Here is a 15,853-nt window from a genome sequence, read left to right on the forward strand (position 1 = left end):
TTTCTATCCATCTCTCTAAAGACGATTTTTCAAAAATGACATTCTAAAATATAGAAAAATTGTGTTAGTTTATTGATATAATACTGTATTTATTTTGACATTTATTTCAACATGATTGAAATTATTTCGAGGACAAGTTGACAATTTGTCTGTGATAGAACTAGTCAGAGAAATAAATATAACTAAGAATCTATTTTATAACAAATCAATATATAATAATATAAAAATGTAATTGTTTACTCCCAATAACAGAGAACGCTAAGCTGTTTTAGTCTAAGAAACACTTGATAAACCGCACTTAATAACAAATTGAACTCAATAGTTATTCAAGTTTATTTCAACTATGTCTTATCTTGATAAGAAAATTATAGCCTAAGATTTTCTAATAAATTGTGTTACAATCATATTATGATATATGTATGGGGAAACAATCAACCGATTTACCGTATACAGGGATCATTCGTTCTTGTCTCAATTATATGTTAGAATATATGATAAAAACACTATAGTAGTTTTAATATCTATTCAATATATTTCTCCTATCAAACGATTGCTTTGTGGTATTCAGTATTCATGTTTAAAGGTAATATTTTAGCGATGTGGACGTTGTATTCGGTAATTACGGTATCGAAGTTTTCTAAATAAATATTTATGCTCCACTATAGATAACTTACTAAAATATATATCAATATTGAATGGCACTAATTTTCATCCCGACTACTCTCACAAAAATACTGTGACTTGAAGAATATAATCTTGTTATTATCAGCTATAGTTGTTAAATATTACCATGTATGAACAAAATCTATCTTTTATCAGTGGTTCTATTATTATGTGAAGATGATATAAAAACTTGGCTTATATTTATCAATTAATATAATACAATTTTAAAATTTGTAACAAATGTTCATAGTTGTTGAAAGAAACTAATCATTAATGTATAATTTTTGTTCATTATTGTAAGATCTCTGAAATATAAATAAATAGATTTTTGAATTAAGTGTTGTGAAAATGCTTTGCATGTTAACTATATTTTTCTTATCACCTTGGCTCTGAGCGTTATTCCAAAAGGATCATAGTGGAGAATTCTATCGGACATCCTAGATAGAGAAAATCTTGAGTAATTTTCAAGAATAAATTAATGCCCATTATCTTTAAATTTATGGAAGATTGAGTGTACCGTACTTCAAAGATGGCACTTGAACGAATATTTTTTACCTCAACCTTACAGAGTACCATTTTATAGGAAATCATGACTGAAATAAATCATGAAAGACTTATTGATTGGAATAGTTGAAAGATCAGTCTTTCAACTGTCATCAGTGAGAATCTAATTACCGTGTCATAAACAGTTGCAGTTTCCAGTTAGATGAGATTAAAGCTTCACACCGTTATCTGAAGCATACCGTTATGTTAGCTTTATTTTTTGAAACTATTTCTCTCCGTTGTTTCAAATGTAAGTTTTAATTCAGACCGCAGCAAACTCATCACGTAGATTAAATATGGCATCATTATTCTATTCATCACCTTGTTGATTTACGAGAAACAGAGTCAAGTGGGCATTTTGACGTCTGCAGTCGCAGACAGATGTGAAATGGACGAATGAAGCGTAACATTGCACTGCGGACAGTGGTGGTGTGCAATGAGACAAAATCAGAAGTATACCTTATATTATCTATTGTAATTAAAAGCGGCAATAAAATTAAATCAGTCGTATAGAAAATATTGTCATTTTTAATATTAAAAATTCGAGATATGATTAAAATTAAGACAGTAAAAATAAAATTTGTCAGATCGCATACGCATGCATTTTTGTTCGTGGACTCATCGATCTTCACTTTAAACTTATTCATAGTTTTAATATTGTGTACCATTGTTATCACGATTTTCAGATCACTTTGAAACAAAGAACAAACAACAGATTATTTTGGATGAAGTGTTTCTCTGATCTTCATGGATGCATACTTGGATCCTCTCAAGTTCATTTTTCTATCAATTTGAGCAGAGTCTTCTTATAGCTGCCTGAGGTTTCTTGCTGTGAAATGGAAAGATCTTCAATTAGTAGAATACAGAATAGTCGTAAAATTAATATGAAATGAAAAATAGTCTTGTATCACCCAACTCTGATAAATTGATGTAGCGTGATTGTTTTGAGAACATTCACTTCTTTTTTCTATTTCTGATATTGGCCTATTTACATTTAGGGTAAAATATTGGTCTCAAATAGCCCAAGAATATGAATGTATACTGAAAAATATATAATCATTTTTCTTCTATTTCTGGTACATTCAGTATGAAATATTGATCCCAATGTCCAAAAATAAGAAAGTACATACATTAGTTTCTTGGAATCATAAATTAAATTCTCCTTCAATATTCTATTCTAGCCAAAACAGGTTCTAACTTCGTGTTTGGGATTACCATCTATATCAGATACAATTCGCCTACATACAATCGATTTCCAGTGATGAAAAGTGTCAGTAATTAAAGCAACTGAAAATGCTAAATTTTATTATAAATTGCTCAATTTTAAAAAAGATTCAGAATAGTATGTGTTAACTTGTATGACCTACAAAATAAAATTAAATAATAAAACCTATCAATGGGCACAAATATAAATATGTTTAATGAATAGTAGTAAAAGTGAAAGATAATCAACAAGGCCCATAGAACAATATACATTAGATATTGATAGTTTTTTCGAGAGCAATAATAAAATGTAACATCATTAAAAACATCAATGAAACAGTAACCATGAAAATGTATCAGTAAAATCCTTGTTATTCAGCAAAGGCTCAATTATTCATTTTTCATGAATTTTATAAAAGTATTTCTCATACAAGAACTACGGTATGCATTTTAATATTTTTCCCATTAAACAGTAATAATATTATAAACTTAGAGATGAGCCTACATTCTGCTAATATATGATATTCTGATATTAAAGCTGCTCTCACCTCAATCGAATATTCCAAAGTGGTATTGAACAGCTGCTTATAAACCTGTTTTATTTGGCCAATATCGATTTCACTGCGACCAACAATGATTCTGATGAGGGTGTGGTCATTGGTTCCCAGACCAATCATGGCTCCATCCAAGCGGTGGGCGTAGAACTCAGCAGGCGATGATGCATAGTACACTGCAAACAGATAACAATCGCCAATCATTATTTATTGAAAAGGACAGTTTTTTGAGTGCCTAGTACACTAGTGTAGAGTGTGCCTAGTTGAAGCGTCATTTACATTGTCCAACACTGACAGACAGTAATTTGCATGGCCTTGCTGTTCTGTGTCTGTGCGGCCAGTTGCTGCTAGATGTGAATACACTCATGCAAGTCAAAGTGAACAATACTTTTAGTTCTGTCTGACTCACTGCGTTGCGTGTCTGTCCAGTGTTGGTAGTTTGCCTAGCACAGGAGAGTGTATAATACACATATGGTTCATCATGCATACGGTAAAGGCCTTCACTGGAATGAATTTTTTTAAACCCAATCATTAATTAAAAAGAACAGTTTTAAAAACTTGATGAATTGAACATCTGAACCTAGTTGTTTTTTCTTATTTTATATTTAAAAGTTCAAATAAAAATTTACTAGGGTACACTAAAAAGAACAGATTTAGAATTCATATACAGTGTTACATTGGTAATTATGCTTACGAGCCTTCACTGCAATCACCCTTTGGATTAAAATTGCCAGATACACAAAATATAAACATCAACAGAAGCCCCTATAATTGATTTATATTAGTGTAAGATAATTCAGAACAGATTTAGAATTCATATACAGTGTTACATTCGTAATTATGCTTACGAGCCTTCACTGCAATCACCCTTTGGATTAAAATTGCCAGATACACAAAATATAAACATCAACAGAAGCCCCTATAATTGATTTATATTAGTGGGTGTATGTAGTTTTTGGCATGTATTACTGAAAATAGGTACTTTGACCTGTGTTGATAAATTCACTCAAACCAAACTCATATTAGGTGTATTGACATTCACCCATAATAATGTTATTAATTTATTCAATTTAATTTTAATCATAATCATTTGAACTTTCATGAGATGAGGAAAGCTTTGTATACTTTATAAACAGTATTGATGAATGGCGATATAGAAGTGAGAGTGGGGATAAATAAAAAAATTCAAATAAATTTTGTTATCTTACACTTTTACAACAGTACTCACGATTTTGTTGCTTGTCGGACGCGTTTCATGGCACTAAGCCACATCTTCAGCGTACAAGGAGTTATTTACATCTTCTAGCTACTCCTTGCACGTGAGTACTGTTGTAAAAGTGTGAGATAAAAACACAATTTATTAGAATTTTTTATTTATCTCCACTCCCACTTCTATATCGGCCCCTATGCCGTTTCGTAATAATAAAAAGTCATTTTGTTCTACGCTACGAGACGAGAGCAGCTTGAGATCCTACTAATATATAGTCACTGAGAAGATAACTAATTATCATTTACATTTTTCCATCTTCCTTCTATGATTGGGATGGGCTATACTTACTGACTGTCAAGTAGGCTTCTGTGAGCATATCTTCAGGGCAGAAATCCTTCACATAATCATGCATTTTTCTGGAATAATTAGCGTTTCTTTCCTCGAATAATGCTGAAATATTTCTGATGTGCTCAAAACTCTCTTTTGATAACATGTCGAAAAGAACTTTGTTTTCTGCTGGCTGACATTGATCTGAAACAATATAAGCATTCGATGAACATTTTTTGAAAAGAGCATGGTAATTTTTAGTACTCATCAAGGAAGCGTGCTTGAATTGCTCCACGCAAAATTTCAGATTATACCTTACAAAATGAACAAATTCTAAATATAATGCGCAAGTTTTTCTGTAAATTCATCTCTCAATCATTTGAATTATAACACACATTAAGATAGGCTACCATATATGATTATTAACTTTTCACTCATATCCTTTCATTTTTTATAACAGACTAATATTTATTAAAAGTGAGTGATATTATTATAGATCAGCTTATTAGATTATTTCTATTAATATCAGTTTTCCATTCAGCTCTTATGACGACAATAATGAGGAAGTTGAGAGTAGAAAAAAATAAAAAAGTTATTACCTATTGAGATAAAATAGTTATTTGTATATCTAGAGTGAAAAGTGCTGTTTTTTCTCCCTGAGGGAAAAGTTTGAAGCCCGAGGCGAAGCCGAGGGCAACAATTTTCCTGAGGGAGAAAAAACATTTTTCACTCGTGACATACACAACATTTTTCCTCCACCTACATTTTTATAAAAACTGCTAATAAAATAATTTTTAAAAACGTATGTGACCAAACAATGTGTTACAACATAATCTAAAAAGTAAACAGAAACAGCTGGCTTGTAATCACAGTTCTCCTCCGACAGCACTATCTGTCGGCTAAAGTTGTAACAACAATGACAGCCAAAACTACAGCTATGATGAAGTTCCCGTTTCAAATTTGATTAGTTAATAAGTAATATTCGTTGGCTGATATTTTGAATGACATGGAATAAAAGAAAAAATATATACATTTTTTTTAGTATAGTGATATGAAGTTTGTAATAATAATTTCAGTATACAAACATAAATTTTATATATCGATCAAATGTCTGGTTGAGGTATTGAATTTAGTTGGTTTAATGACTACTCTATATGCTTCCTCATCTGAGCTTAGACCTTCTGACCTATTCCAAATGTACGTTTTTAAAATAGAGATGCTTCCCATGTTATTTAAATGGAGTCACTTTTACTCCCTAGGGAGTTTTTCTGTTTTTTAGTACCGAGAGCGAAAAAGTGACACTTTAGTATCATGTTTCAGGGAGTAAAGTAAGTACTTTTGACAGTAGGTGGAGGAAAAAGTTATTTTTTATAATAGAATAATATTTTTATTAAAAGTGAGCGATATTATTATAGATCAGCATAATAGATTATTTCTATTAATATCAGTTTTTCATTCAGTTCTTATGACGACAATAATGAGGAAGTTGAGAGTGGAAAAAAATTCAAAAGTTATTAACGAGAGGAATATAGTAACTATATTTTAGTTGTACCTATTATGTAGGGTATAACTAGAATAAGATAACTGATTGTGAGATATGAATTTAATAGGCAATTAAAAGATTTGGGAAAAGTGAAGCCGATACGTACTATACAGGAAATATACCTTTACAATGAATTTTGAATAATTTGGGAAACATCATACATACCCAAGTCTCTGGGGATGGACTTCAGTTGCTGCTCAATGAGTTGCTTATCATTGTTGACACCGGAGTCTGCTCTCAGATTTGTCTGAAAAACATTTAGATTTAGTCCACTAGTACCATTTTTGAAAAGGGTTCCCAGTAGATGATTTCTATTTCATTTTGATAATTTCTTTATATCATAGGCTACCAGAAATAAGGTAATTAATTTAACATTACACAAAATTGAAATATCCTATTAACTAATATGAGCAGTGAAATTACAGCATATTAATTCGTGTTAATGTTTAATAACTTTTATTATAAAAACGTTATTCATAAGCATTTGTATGAGTACCATAATATTCTATCATGTTTATTATTTCCATGTGTGAAATTTCCTTCTCCCAGTAAACTATTTCACTAAATTAATAAGAAATACGAAATGGAATCATATTTTATTTATTCTCAGAAGTAGAAGGAGATTCAATCTTTAATAATTTGATTTTATGATAAGAGATGTTGTGCTATTTCTCCAGAATTGAAAGAATATGACGTTTATGTTATCAATACTACTAGGTGATATTGAATAACACGTGGAATTATATAATATATTATTCAATATCTCGAATTGAAAGAATAAGACGTTGATGTAGTCAACTCCACTATTGACTACAGTGCCAATACCACTATATAGTGGTCCACTATATACACAATACCACTATATACACTGTAGTCAATAATGGAATTGACTACATCAAGATTCAATCTATTCAGTAGTTTTAAAATTTTGCTTGAAAAAATTATAAAATCTATAAATATTTCACCTGTTCGTTGATGATGTTCTTCAAAAATGATCTGAAGCTTTCTTGAATGTTCTCCTCTATGTCATCTCTCAGGGACACCGGATTCACAGGCGTGCTGTGCTCTGCAAAAAAGTGCAATTTTATTGTCAATGGAAGTAAATTCTGGGACCTGTGGTATTTCAGTATTATAATACTATAACTACTATCATATATAAATGTGGGTATTTTTCTTATCGGTTATAGACTAAGAAGTCCATATCTGTACCGTCAGTAAAAATAAAAAAATTCATTGTGATATGATTGATGAATTATTACTTCTTAATATTACTACGTTAAGATAATAACTATTCATTATTCCTAGGATGTGGTGAAATTTTCTACCAAAACTATTTCATCTGAAAGAGGTTCAAATTAATCCTCTCTTCTCAAAGATGTATCGTATGATGTACAAATAAGTAGGTACCGTACCATAGATAGAAAATGGTGCATAATATTCATCATTCCTATCAGAGGGTCAATTCTAGAGAAACTGTATAAATTAACTCATTATTTCTTCTATACCGGTATTTATAATTTATATATGATAAACATTATCCTATATATTATTATTCATTTTATTTTCTGGACATATACATATTATTAACTTGGTTCTCTTTTGTAAACTTCAACCTTGAAAAGAGTGACAATATGAAATAATAAAATTTGATATTTATTTATTCACAATAGTTACTTGGTACGGTACATCAAATTTTGAGTAGGATCACTCAATGTCTGATGTCATGTCTAAACAATAATAATGATAATAATTCCTATAACTAGTTGTATACAAAAAAAATTGAAGATTGGACACATAAGCCATGAAGTCACAAAACTCTACCATCGCTATAATAACTTGTCAAATATCAATTTTTAGGGAATTTTGTTTCATCACTTGATAAAATTATTATTTAAATTGAAAGTCGGCAGCATTGTAAACAGTTTTTTTTAATTTATATCTCCTCTTCAATTGATATTGAGAGATTATTTTTAAAAAATATTTCTTGTTTAAAAAAAATCGATAAGTATTAAGTAAATCCATTTGAAAAAATATAATTATGTTTTGTGTATTAGATCTTCAAGTTTTAATTATATAATGAACTGTGTCTCTTACTCTTATTATAAGCGTGAATGATGGGGTGCAATTCATTTTTAGACTTTGTGCAAAGAATTTCTGCTAAAGTTGCCTCTTTTGGTAGAATAGAATAGAGCGCCCTGTGAACTTCATTCGCCAAAAACTCATGAGGCTCCAGCATTAGTGCCACAATAACCTGTTCAAAGTTTCCAGAAGTATCGTCTTTCAAGTCCTGAATCAGATCCTGGAAACAAAAGAAGGAATATAATATTATAAAAATGTAATATTTATCTATTCAAATCTTTGCCAAAGAATTGTATCTTTACAATAGATAAATTTTTCTAAATAAATCTTGAAGTGGAATAGCCCTATTACTTGATTATTATTATATTGAGATCAGAGAAATAGTTATTTGTGCAACTAGTGCGCAAAGTGACAGTTTGCTGCACCGAAAGAAACGTTTACGCCCGAGCCGTAGGCGAGGGCGGAATGGTTTCTTGAGTGCAGCAGAGGAACTTTGCGCACGTATTTCACATTAAGTTTTTCCTACAGTTACCATTGAATATGAAAAATGGGTAATTATGGGTAAAATTGCCTGAAATCCATCAAATAACTTAGTAGTGTTTGAATGGCGGGGGGCAGCTGTGTGGTGTGTGCTGTAGGGCACTGTGCTGTCGTTGTCCTTGGTTATAATATCTACTTAATAATTAGCGCGTTGTGCTTCGTTGCACCTCTGCTCACTATAGCAGCCCACTCACTGTTACCAACTTCATTTTGATTTTGCTGCACTGTTGCTCCATATAACCTACTAAGTATTTTGCGTTGCCATGTTGCAAATCTGGAGTGCAGAAAAATTTTTCCCGCACTAGAGCGGAAAAGTGATTCTTTGCGTTCTGTAATCAGTGCAGCAATGGCCACTTTTCAACGTAACTGTAGGAAAAATTATTTCTGGGTGTAGAATTAGTTAAAATTATTTATCTATGTACAATTGTGACTTATAGTACCTATAGTTATATTTATCTGTTATGTGTCTACTTTTGTTACCGTTTGACGTTGTAATGCATTTTGATGTTCTCTTTTGCTACTATAATAAAACATTTATTTATTCAATAATATGATAAATATGATACATCACATTGCATACATCCTCATCTCACATGAACATTTTATCAATTGGACGGCTCAGAGTACAGCACGAAGAAAATGAGAAAAATGTGTATTATTGTCAATAGAAGTTATAATACTGTATATACGTTTCTGACGAATATTCCTAAAAAATTAATTATTATCTCAATCTATCGCAGTTTTATGCTATACACCTGATGCTATAAGGCTATAACAATGTACCTAGAATATATTTATATTCTACATTATACATTATTTTATATTATACATTATACAATATTTTATATTATACATTATACATTATTTTATATTATACATTTATACCTTGTATTCTAGGTACCTTGGGCTATAACGTATTGTATATGATAAGAGTATAATGAATTATGATGAATCATAGATCTAAAGCACATTGGTAGGCTACTATTTATTCATACTTCATAGTAGGCCTAAAATAGTGCAAAAAATGACCAAATAAAGAATGACCTTAATAAGGTGAAACAGGAAAAAGAATGAAATACCCGGAGGTGCTGAAATGAAACTATTTTTCTCGACTTGGGATAGTCAACGTCAATGGATTTGATTAATGATAAGACGATCAACATCACAAGGTCTTTGTCTTTCATAGTTCTAAAAGCTGAGTAATTTATCATCGAGTTCTTTTCTATACAAGACGGAGGTTTAGAAGTAAGTTAGGCCTACACCGTATTCATCATCTATAGTGAGATTCACTTCAAACTGTCAGCATACGTTGAATGGAAAGCGTTGATGTTTTCAAGGTAATTTTACTTATTTTCACTAAATTTTATTACATTTTAATCTTTTGCGGATGGATTTGTCATGTAAGTACTTACTACACATTAGCTAACGTATGTATTTTCTATTAATATTAGTTAGGAATACAAGTAACTAAAAATAGTAATGTATAACTAGTAACTGGAAATTTCATGTTGAATTGACTTATTAGCATAATCATCCTAGCCTTCTCCCTACTTATTAGCATAGTAGTATATTATGATATTATGATGGATGTAAATTGAATATGAAATGGAATTAGAAATCTGTTGAAATAGAAAATGAAAAAAATTAATGATGGATGTTGTGACTCAATCGGAAATTCAATGACAAAATGCATTAGTCACTTACAAAAAAAATTACTATCAATATTTATATGATTCTCTGAAGCAAAAATAACGTGAAATGATTAATGTTTTAAAGTAGAAGATAGCTATTGATTTGAGAAAAAATGGTTGGAGGGATTAATGAACAATATAATCAGATGAAAGACTTGAAATTGGAGATAGTTCTAAATAAAAATACGTTGATAAGAGGAAAACCAGCAGTGACAAGACTGCATTACATTAGTTGCGGTACCGTACCTTATGAAATAGGTTCTCATAAGCCTTCCTTATCTCTTGTCTTTGTGCGTTTGTCCTACCAGTTAAAACTGTGATAATTTTGTCCTCGTCAGTTCCCAAGCCAACAACTGCGTCATTGAGATGCTTGGCGTCAGCTGATGCATTGAAATGGCCATGGGTGACTTCTGACGGTCCAGAGTTGGCCTGGTTCTGTTTCTCTTTGTCCTGAAATTGCAAAAGAAGAGATTATATTATTTCTAAAATTATTATTTGTATTCAAATTTTGTAAATCGATTATACCGATTAATTTTGTTAATCGGTATATAACATTATGCAAATTGTCTAATCCCTTGTAGGAAGACAAATTGTATGAAACATGAAGATTCATTAGTAGAAAATACAACTTGTTGCATCATGAATAAATTCTACAACAGCTTATTTGTTCTATCTTTTAGAGATTTAAAGGTGGAAAAATAAAATTAATGAAAACTGAGCTATCGTATGGTATTTGTTAATTGTACGAGTAAATATTGTACTTTCATTTTATCCACCCCAATCGAAACAGAACGCTTTAATCGATGATAATGACTAATAATCACTTATGAAATTTATAAAATCCGAAGTACCTATACATATACCCTAATCTCAATATTCAAGAACCCTCTGATTCAAATTCATCCTCTTAGAATAGAATGTTTTCCATTTCACAAGAAGAACAAATAGATTACAATATAATAGCACTTTTCAATATGAAACAACTTTATCAAACAAGTTTATCAAACACAATAATTTGGATTATAGGTATCCCTTCTCATTGATTGGAGAATAGAAATAGAACTGACTAAATTGAGAACTTCCTCATGAGTCTAAATTATAACTCTACATGAAATAAATTTAACTTGGAATTTTTATAATAGCGTGATACTGCGCGTACTTGGAATAAATAACAAACAGACGTACTAAATAATTTTATTCTCAAGGCTTGAGAATGAGGTAACTCCCGAAACTAGTATCTTATATATAAACATATTACAAGGGTACTAGTGGACAGTTCTAAAGGATGTTGTGGTTTATAACTGCGCGAGGTCTCTATACTGTTCACAGAACTAATTAATATTCTTTTTTCTGTATATGAAAATCCAATTCTTGGTATAAAAGCAGTGAGCTACTTGCGTTATTCCTTATTCTTTTTTTGCATTTTACTCCATTTTTCCTTATTAGATACATATCCATCATCAAATCAGATTTCCTACTACACTATATTTTCCTTCTCTACGGTATTGGTCCTTGACTTTTTCTGCGAATCATATTACTCATCATTATTTTACAATTATTCTGTTCAGTTGTTCTATCGCTCCATGTATATCATCATGAATATCAGCTCTATTATAAATTTATGGCCAGATCGGTAGCCTGTAATAGATTATCGAAATAATTTGTAATTGGAATTCAACTCCAAATATATGAATATGTAGGATACAAGTTACAAACATACCGTGCATAAATAGATCAACTGTTTCTGTATTCAACAGTTATAGAAAGCTGCTTATTCTGCCAATTATTGAAAAACAAATTAAAATGATTTGATAAGAAAACAAAGATATTGTCAAATTTCACTAAAAATGTTTTTTTTTTTAATTTTTAGTGAAATTTGACAATATCTTTGTTTTCTTATTATGGAGAGATTTCAACATCACATCATCATCATTTCACAACATCACCATCAATTCTACTAATTTTATAAAATGATTTGTTTTATATTACTCAAATGGGAAACAATTGATTGTTTCAAGAGAGAATTATGCACATTGAATTGAATTAATTCAGAATATTTTATTCAAATCGATAAACAAGACAAACAGAAGTGTTATTGCAATAAGAAACAAAAATTAACTGTGGAGAATCAATTTTATCACGTGCAATATGCGACAGTTGAAGATTTTTGAATGACGACGACGCTCTATATAATTATGGAGAGCGAGCATATTTGAATCGCAAGCAGTCTTTGAAAGTAAAATCAAACAGTCATTGATTGAAATGATATTATGATATAATTTATTAGACATTCTACTTCGTACAAAGTTTGAATAATAGATAATAATATTAATCCTAACTTTATGATTAAACTTCAAATCTAATAACTATAAATAACTGAAAGTTCTAGAAAGTTTCACAATAAATTTTGTCTGGAGATGAAAAAATATATTTTCAAGAACGCTCTTGCATTGCCAGGAGGGACGATGAATACATAATGACATCAAATATTTGCAAGAAGGTCATTGTACGCAGAAGTTTTAAACGCGATCAAACCTGATTCAACAAATAGACTACCTATCCCACTATCAATACATTTTTTATCAGTTGTGATACTTACAAGGAAACTTCCTGATGTTTCAGCTGAATAAACTACATTGGGAATGAAAACTAAGAAAATTAAACACAAATTTTTCATATGAAACATGTCTCCAAAAATGCAGTCACCTTATCTTGCGGTGCCAGCAACAAGACTACTACACTGTACCTACTGCTTCAGGTCTCTAGACTAATCCTGAATCGAAGACAAAGAGAAAGACCGATTGAAGCAGGATAGCACTGGTCTTGTTTGTTCAGATCTTATCCTCATTCCCCTTCCCCCCACCACACCCCACCATCTGACAAACTCCTAGTTTGCTGATACAGTAGAGACGAGATGATAGTGAATCTGATTTCCATTGGACATGCCTGGTTGGCTGATTGCAACCTTGTAATAATTTGCATATACGCTACACAATAACAGTTTCTTTTGCCCAATATACCCGATAGTCTCATTCGATTACAATGGATAATGAGAAGTCCTATTCCAAACGATTTTATCGCAAACATTTGGCAATTATCGAGTACCAACTAATATGAAAAAATGACGAATTTAATGAATTGATACAAAATTAAATTTTTTAAAAGAATTCTGAGGAGCTATAAGGTATGATATAAAAAAGTTGAGTCATTTCAACTGCTGGATTTAACCAGTCGTCTATCTATACATTATAAAAGAAGTAAAAACTGAGAATTGAAAAATGACTTCGCTTTCTGGCTTTCAGAGTCACATATATATAACTCCTTGTAAATGTTAAAGTGTTTCATGAATATATTCCCAACTTCCTTCCCAACCCAATCTTCTCCCTTTCCTTCTTAGAATTTACAAAAAAAAATAAATTTCTCAGTCTCATACTAGGAAGTTGCATTATTTATATATTATGGGCCTACCACTACATAAACAGTAAAAGTTGCTGTTTTAATCACGTACGTTATTTAAAATGCAGTTCATGATTTCTGACTGTCTTTAATAAATTTTCTATTGCTTTATAATGACATTGTTTGTTTAGGAATGGTATTGCCATCCTTGTCTATCATTCAACAAAGCGGATAGCACTCTATATATCTCTTTCTCGCTTTGATCTGTTGCCAGATTGTCTTTTAACAATGTAGAATCAATAATTAATCAACAAAATATTTCATATTAATTGTGAAAATTCATTATGAAATAATTAAAAGATATAATTCATTGCGTAATGGAAATAATATCGGGGACCGAGCTTCGCTCTGGAGTACAAAAGAATAAAAAATGTATTACGAAAGAAGAAATAATTATAATAATATGCCTAGTTCATACTAGTCCAGGCGCTGGCTTACATTGAGCATACATGAGAGAGGCAGAGAATTTGACTTCGAATTATTGTTAGGGGGTCTTTAGTGTATATGAAACTCGATGTCGTCACGTCCCAGGGTGGTCGACAGATTGGAGGGGAGGGGGGAAAGTTGTAAAAAACGCGCGCTTATAAAATCACCTGTCCTGCAGTTACTATTCATAGTACAGCTTCGAATTTTTTCTCAATATTATGTACACATAACTGGCTTTCAATGTGGTCCTCTACATTTTTGCGATAAACCGCATAGTTTTTCCGTAAAAAAATAAAATATCTCGAAAAATGTATTTTTTTATTATGGACTTTTTATTATTTCTCGAATATTTAAGTCGTTGGCCGACTTAGAGGAAGAGGTTCTCAATAAACGTTGTAGGCCGTTTCTTCCTGAATCCAATGATATATATAGTTTGGGGATTACGATCATAGATGCGGCGGTGGGAGGGGGATAAGTAGCACTGTTACGCTGCGGCGCGGTCCTCCCCCATGATTAATGCGCGTAGTGGCCTGTCTATCGCATCGCTCCTACTAGTCTATGCATTCAAATTATGTATTTCAGGAACGCTATCTTATGTATTTTCGGTCGCTGAACACGATTTTTCAACTCTCAAGCCTCTATAATTAATAATTCTCATCATAATATACAAATTATGGTCAAAATTACAAACTTTATTATTTATAATTACATTGTAATGAAGAACCATCTTTTTAGGAATCCTATATGTGTTTCTCAGTCGATAAAAAACTAATATTTCATGAAGAGACAATAATTATTCGATTTAGTTCAATACAGAAATGTTCTACCTAATCACAGTGAATTGAGATAAATTCCCAGAGGAATGCAAAAATTTCCCTCACAAAGGCCCGGTTGCACAAAAGCCAGTTAAATTTTAATCCTGAATAATTTCACGTGAACCAAATCAGAGAAGACTATTTCAAAAAGATCGTTCTACTTGAATTAATCAGGTTCAAAAAACCCCGGCTTCTTTGCAACCGGCACTAAGTACCTGATTGAATGATTACAAAAGTTCAACAGCTGAGTCATATTTTGACACAGTCCCACATACATGAACTCGCTCACTCACTTCCATCATCAACAGACGACGAAATAATTATTATCAGCTGTTTTTCCAAGGATGAATAATAATTATTCTTTTAATGTCCTTCAGCAAGTTTTCCCAGGGATGACTCCTAGTGCAATCGAATTTTTATATCATAAACCTACTTTGTACTGAATTTCGAGAGAATCGTTAGAGCCATTTTCGAGATCCGGTAAAATACAAACATATAAGCATCTAAACATAAAAACATATAAACAGAAATTGCTCGTTTAATGGCATAGGATAATTGATTAATTTAAACGAGAATAAACAGTTAATATTACATCAATAAACCTGTATCAGCTACCGTCTATCTATAGAAGGCATTGACAAGACTGAGGATCGGCAACGTTGTTCTCATATCTTTTTCCACTGCCATTATAACGTAGACCTCACTATAGGCCTATATAGTACCTATATAGTCACTATAGGTATTATATAGTACCTATACTACCTATGTAGTAGTATCATCAAACATAAATAGAAAATTGATGT

General features: G+C 31.2%; 1 protein-coding gene across 1 annotated transcript; it reads right to left on the reverse strand.

Moving 5' to 3' along the window:
* Window positions 1-1,660: 1,660 nt before the first annotated feature.
* LOC111055922 (annexin B10) lies at window positions 1,661-13,236 on the reverse strand. The gene is made up of 8 exons (XM_022343227.2): window positions 12,953-13,236; window positions 10,600-10,803; window positions 8,138-8,342; window positions 7,009-7,109; window positions 6,209-6,290; window positions 4,522-4,704; window positions 2,958-3,139; window positions 1,661-2,035 (listed from the first exon to the last, which is right to left on the reverse strand). Exons 1-8 carry the CDS (start codon window positions 13,037-13,039, stop codon window positions 1,982-1,984), a joined length of 1,098 nt encoding a protein of 365 aa, XP_022198919.2. The 5' UTR covers window positions 13,040-13,236; the 3' UTR covers window positions 1,661-1,981.
* Between the last annotated feature and the right edge of the window lie 2,617 nt (window positions 13,237-15,853).

The sequence above is a fragment of the Nilaparvata lugens genome, chromosome 10 (assembly GCF_014356525.2).
Source record: "Nilaparvata lugens isolate BPH chromosome 10, ASM1435652v1, whole genome shotgun sequence".
NCBI lineage: Eukaryota > Metazoa > Arthropoda > Insecta > Hemiptera > Delphacidae > Nilaparvata > Nilaparvata lugens.

Excerpts from the sequence above, each read along its gene's own strand:
- LOC111055922 (XM_022343227.2), bottom strand. The coding sequence starts at position 13,039 with ATGTTTCATATGAAAAATTTGTGTTTAATTTTCTTAGTTTTCATTCCC. Across the intron at positions 10,804-12,952 it reads AAACATCAGGAAGTTTCCTT|GACAAAGAGAAACAGAACCA; the intron begins GTAAGTATCACA and ends TTGCAATTTCAG. Across the intron at positions 4,705-6,208 it reads GTCCATCCCCAGAGACTTGG|ATCAATGTCAGCCAGCAGAA; the intron begins GTATGTATGATG and ends ATATTGTTTCAG.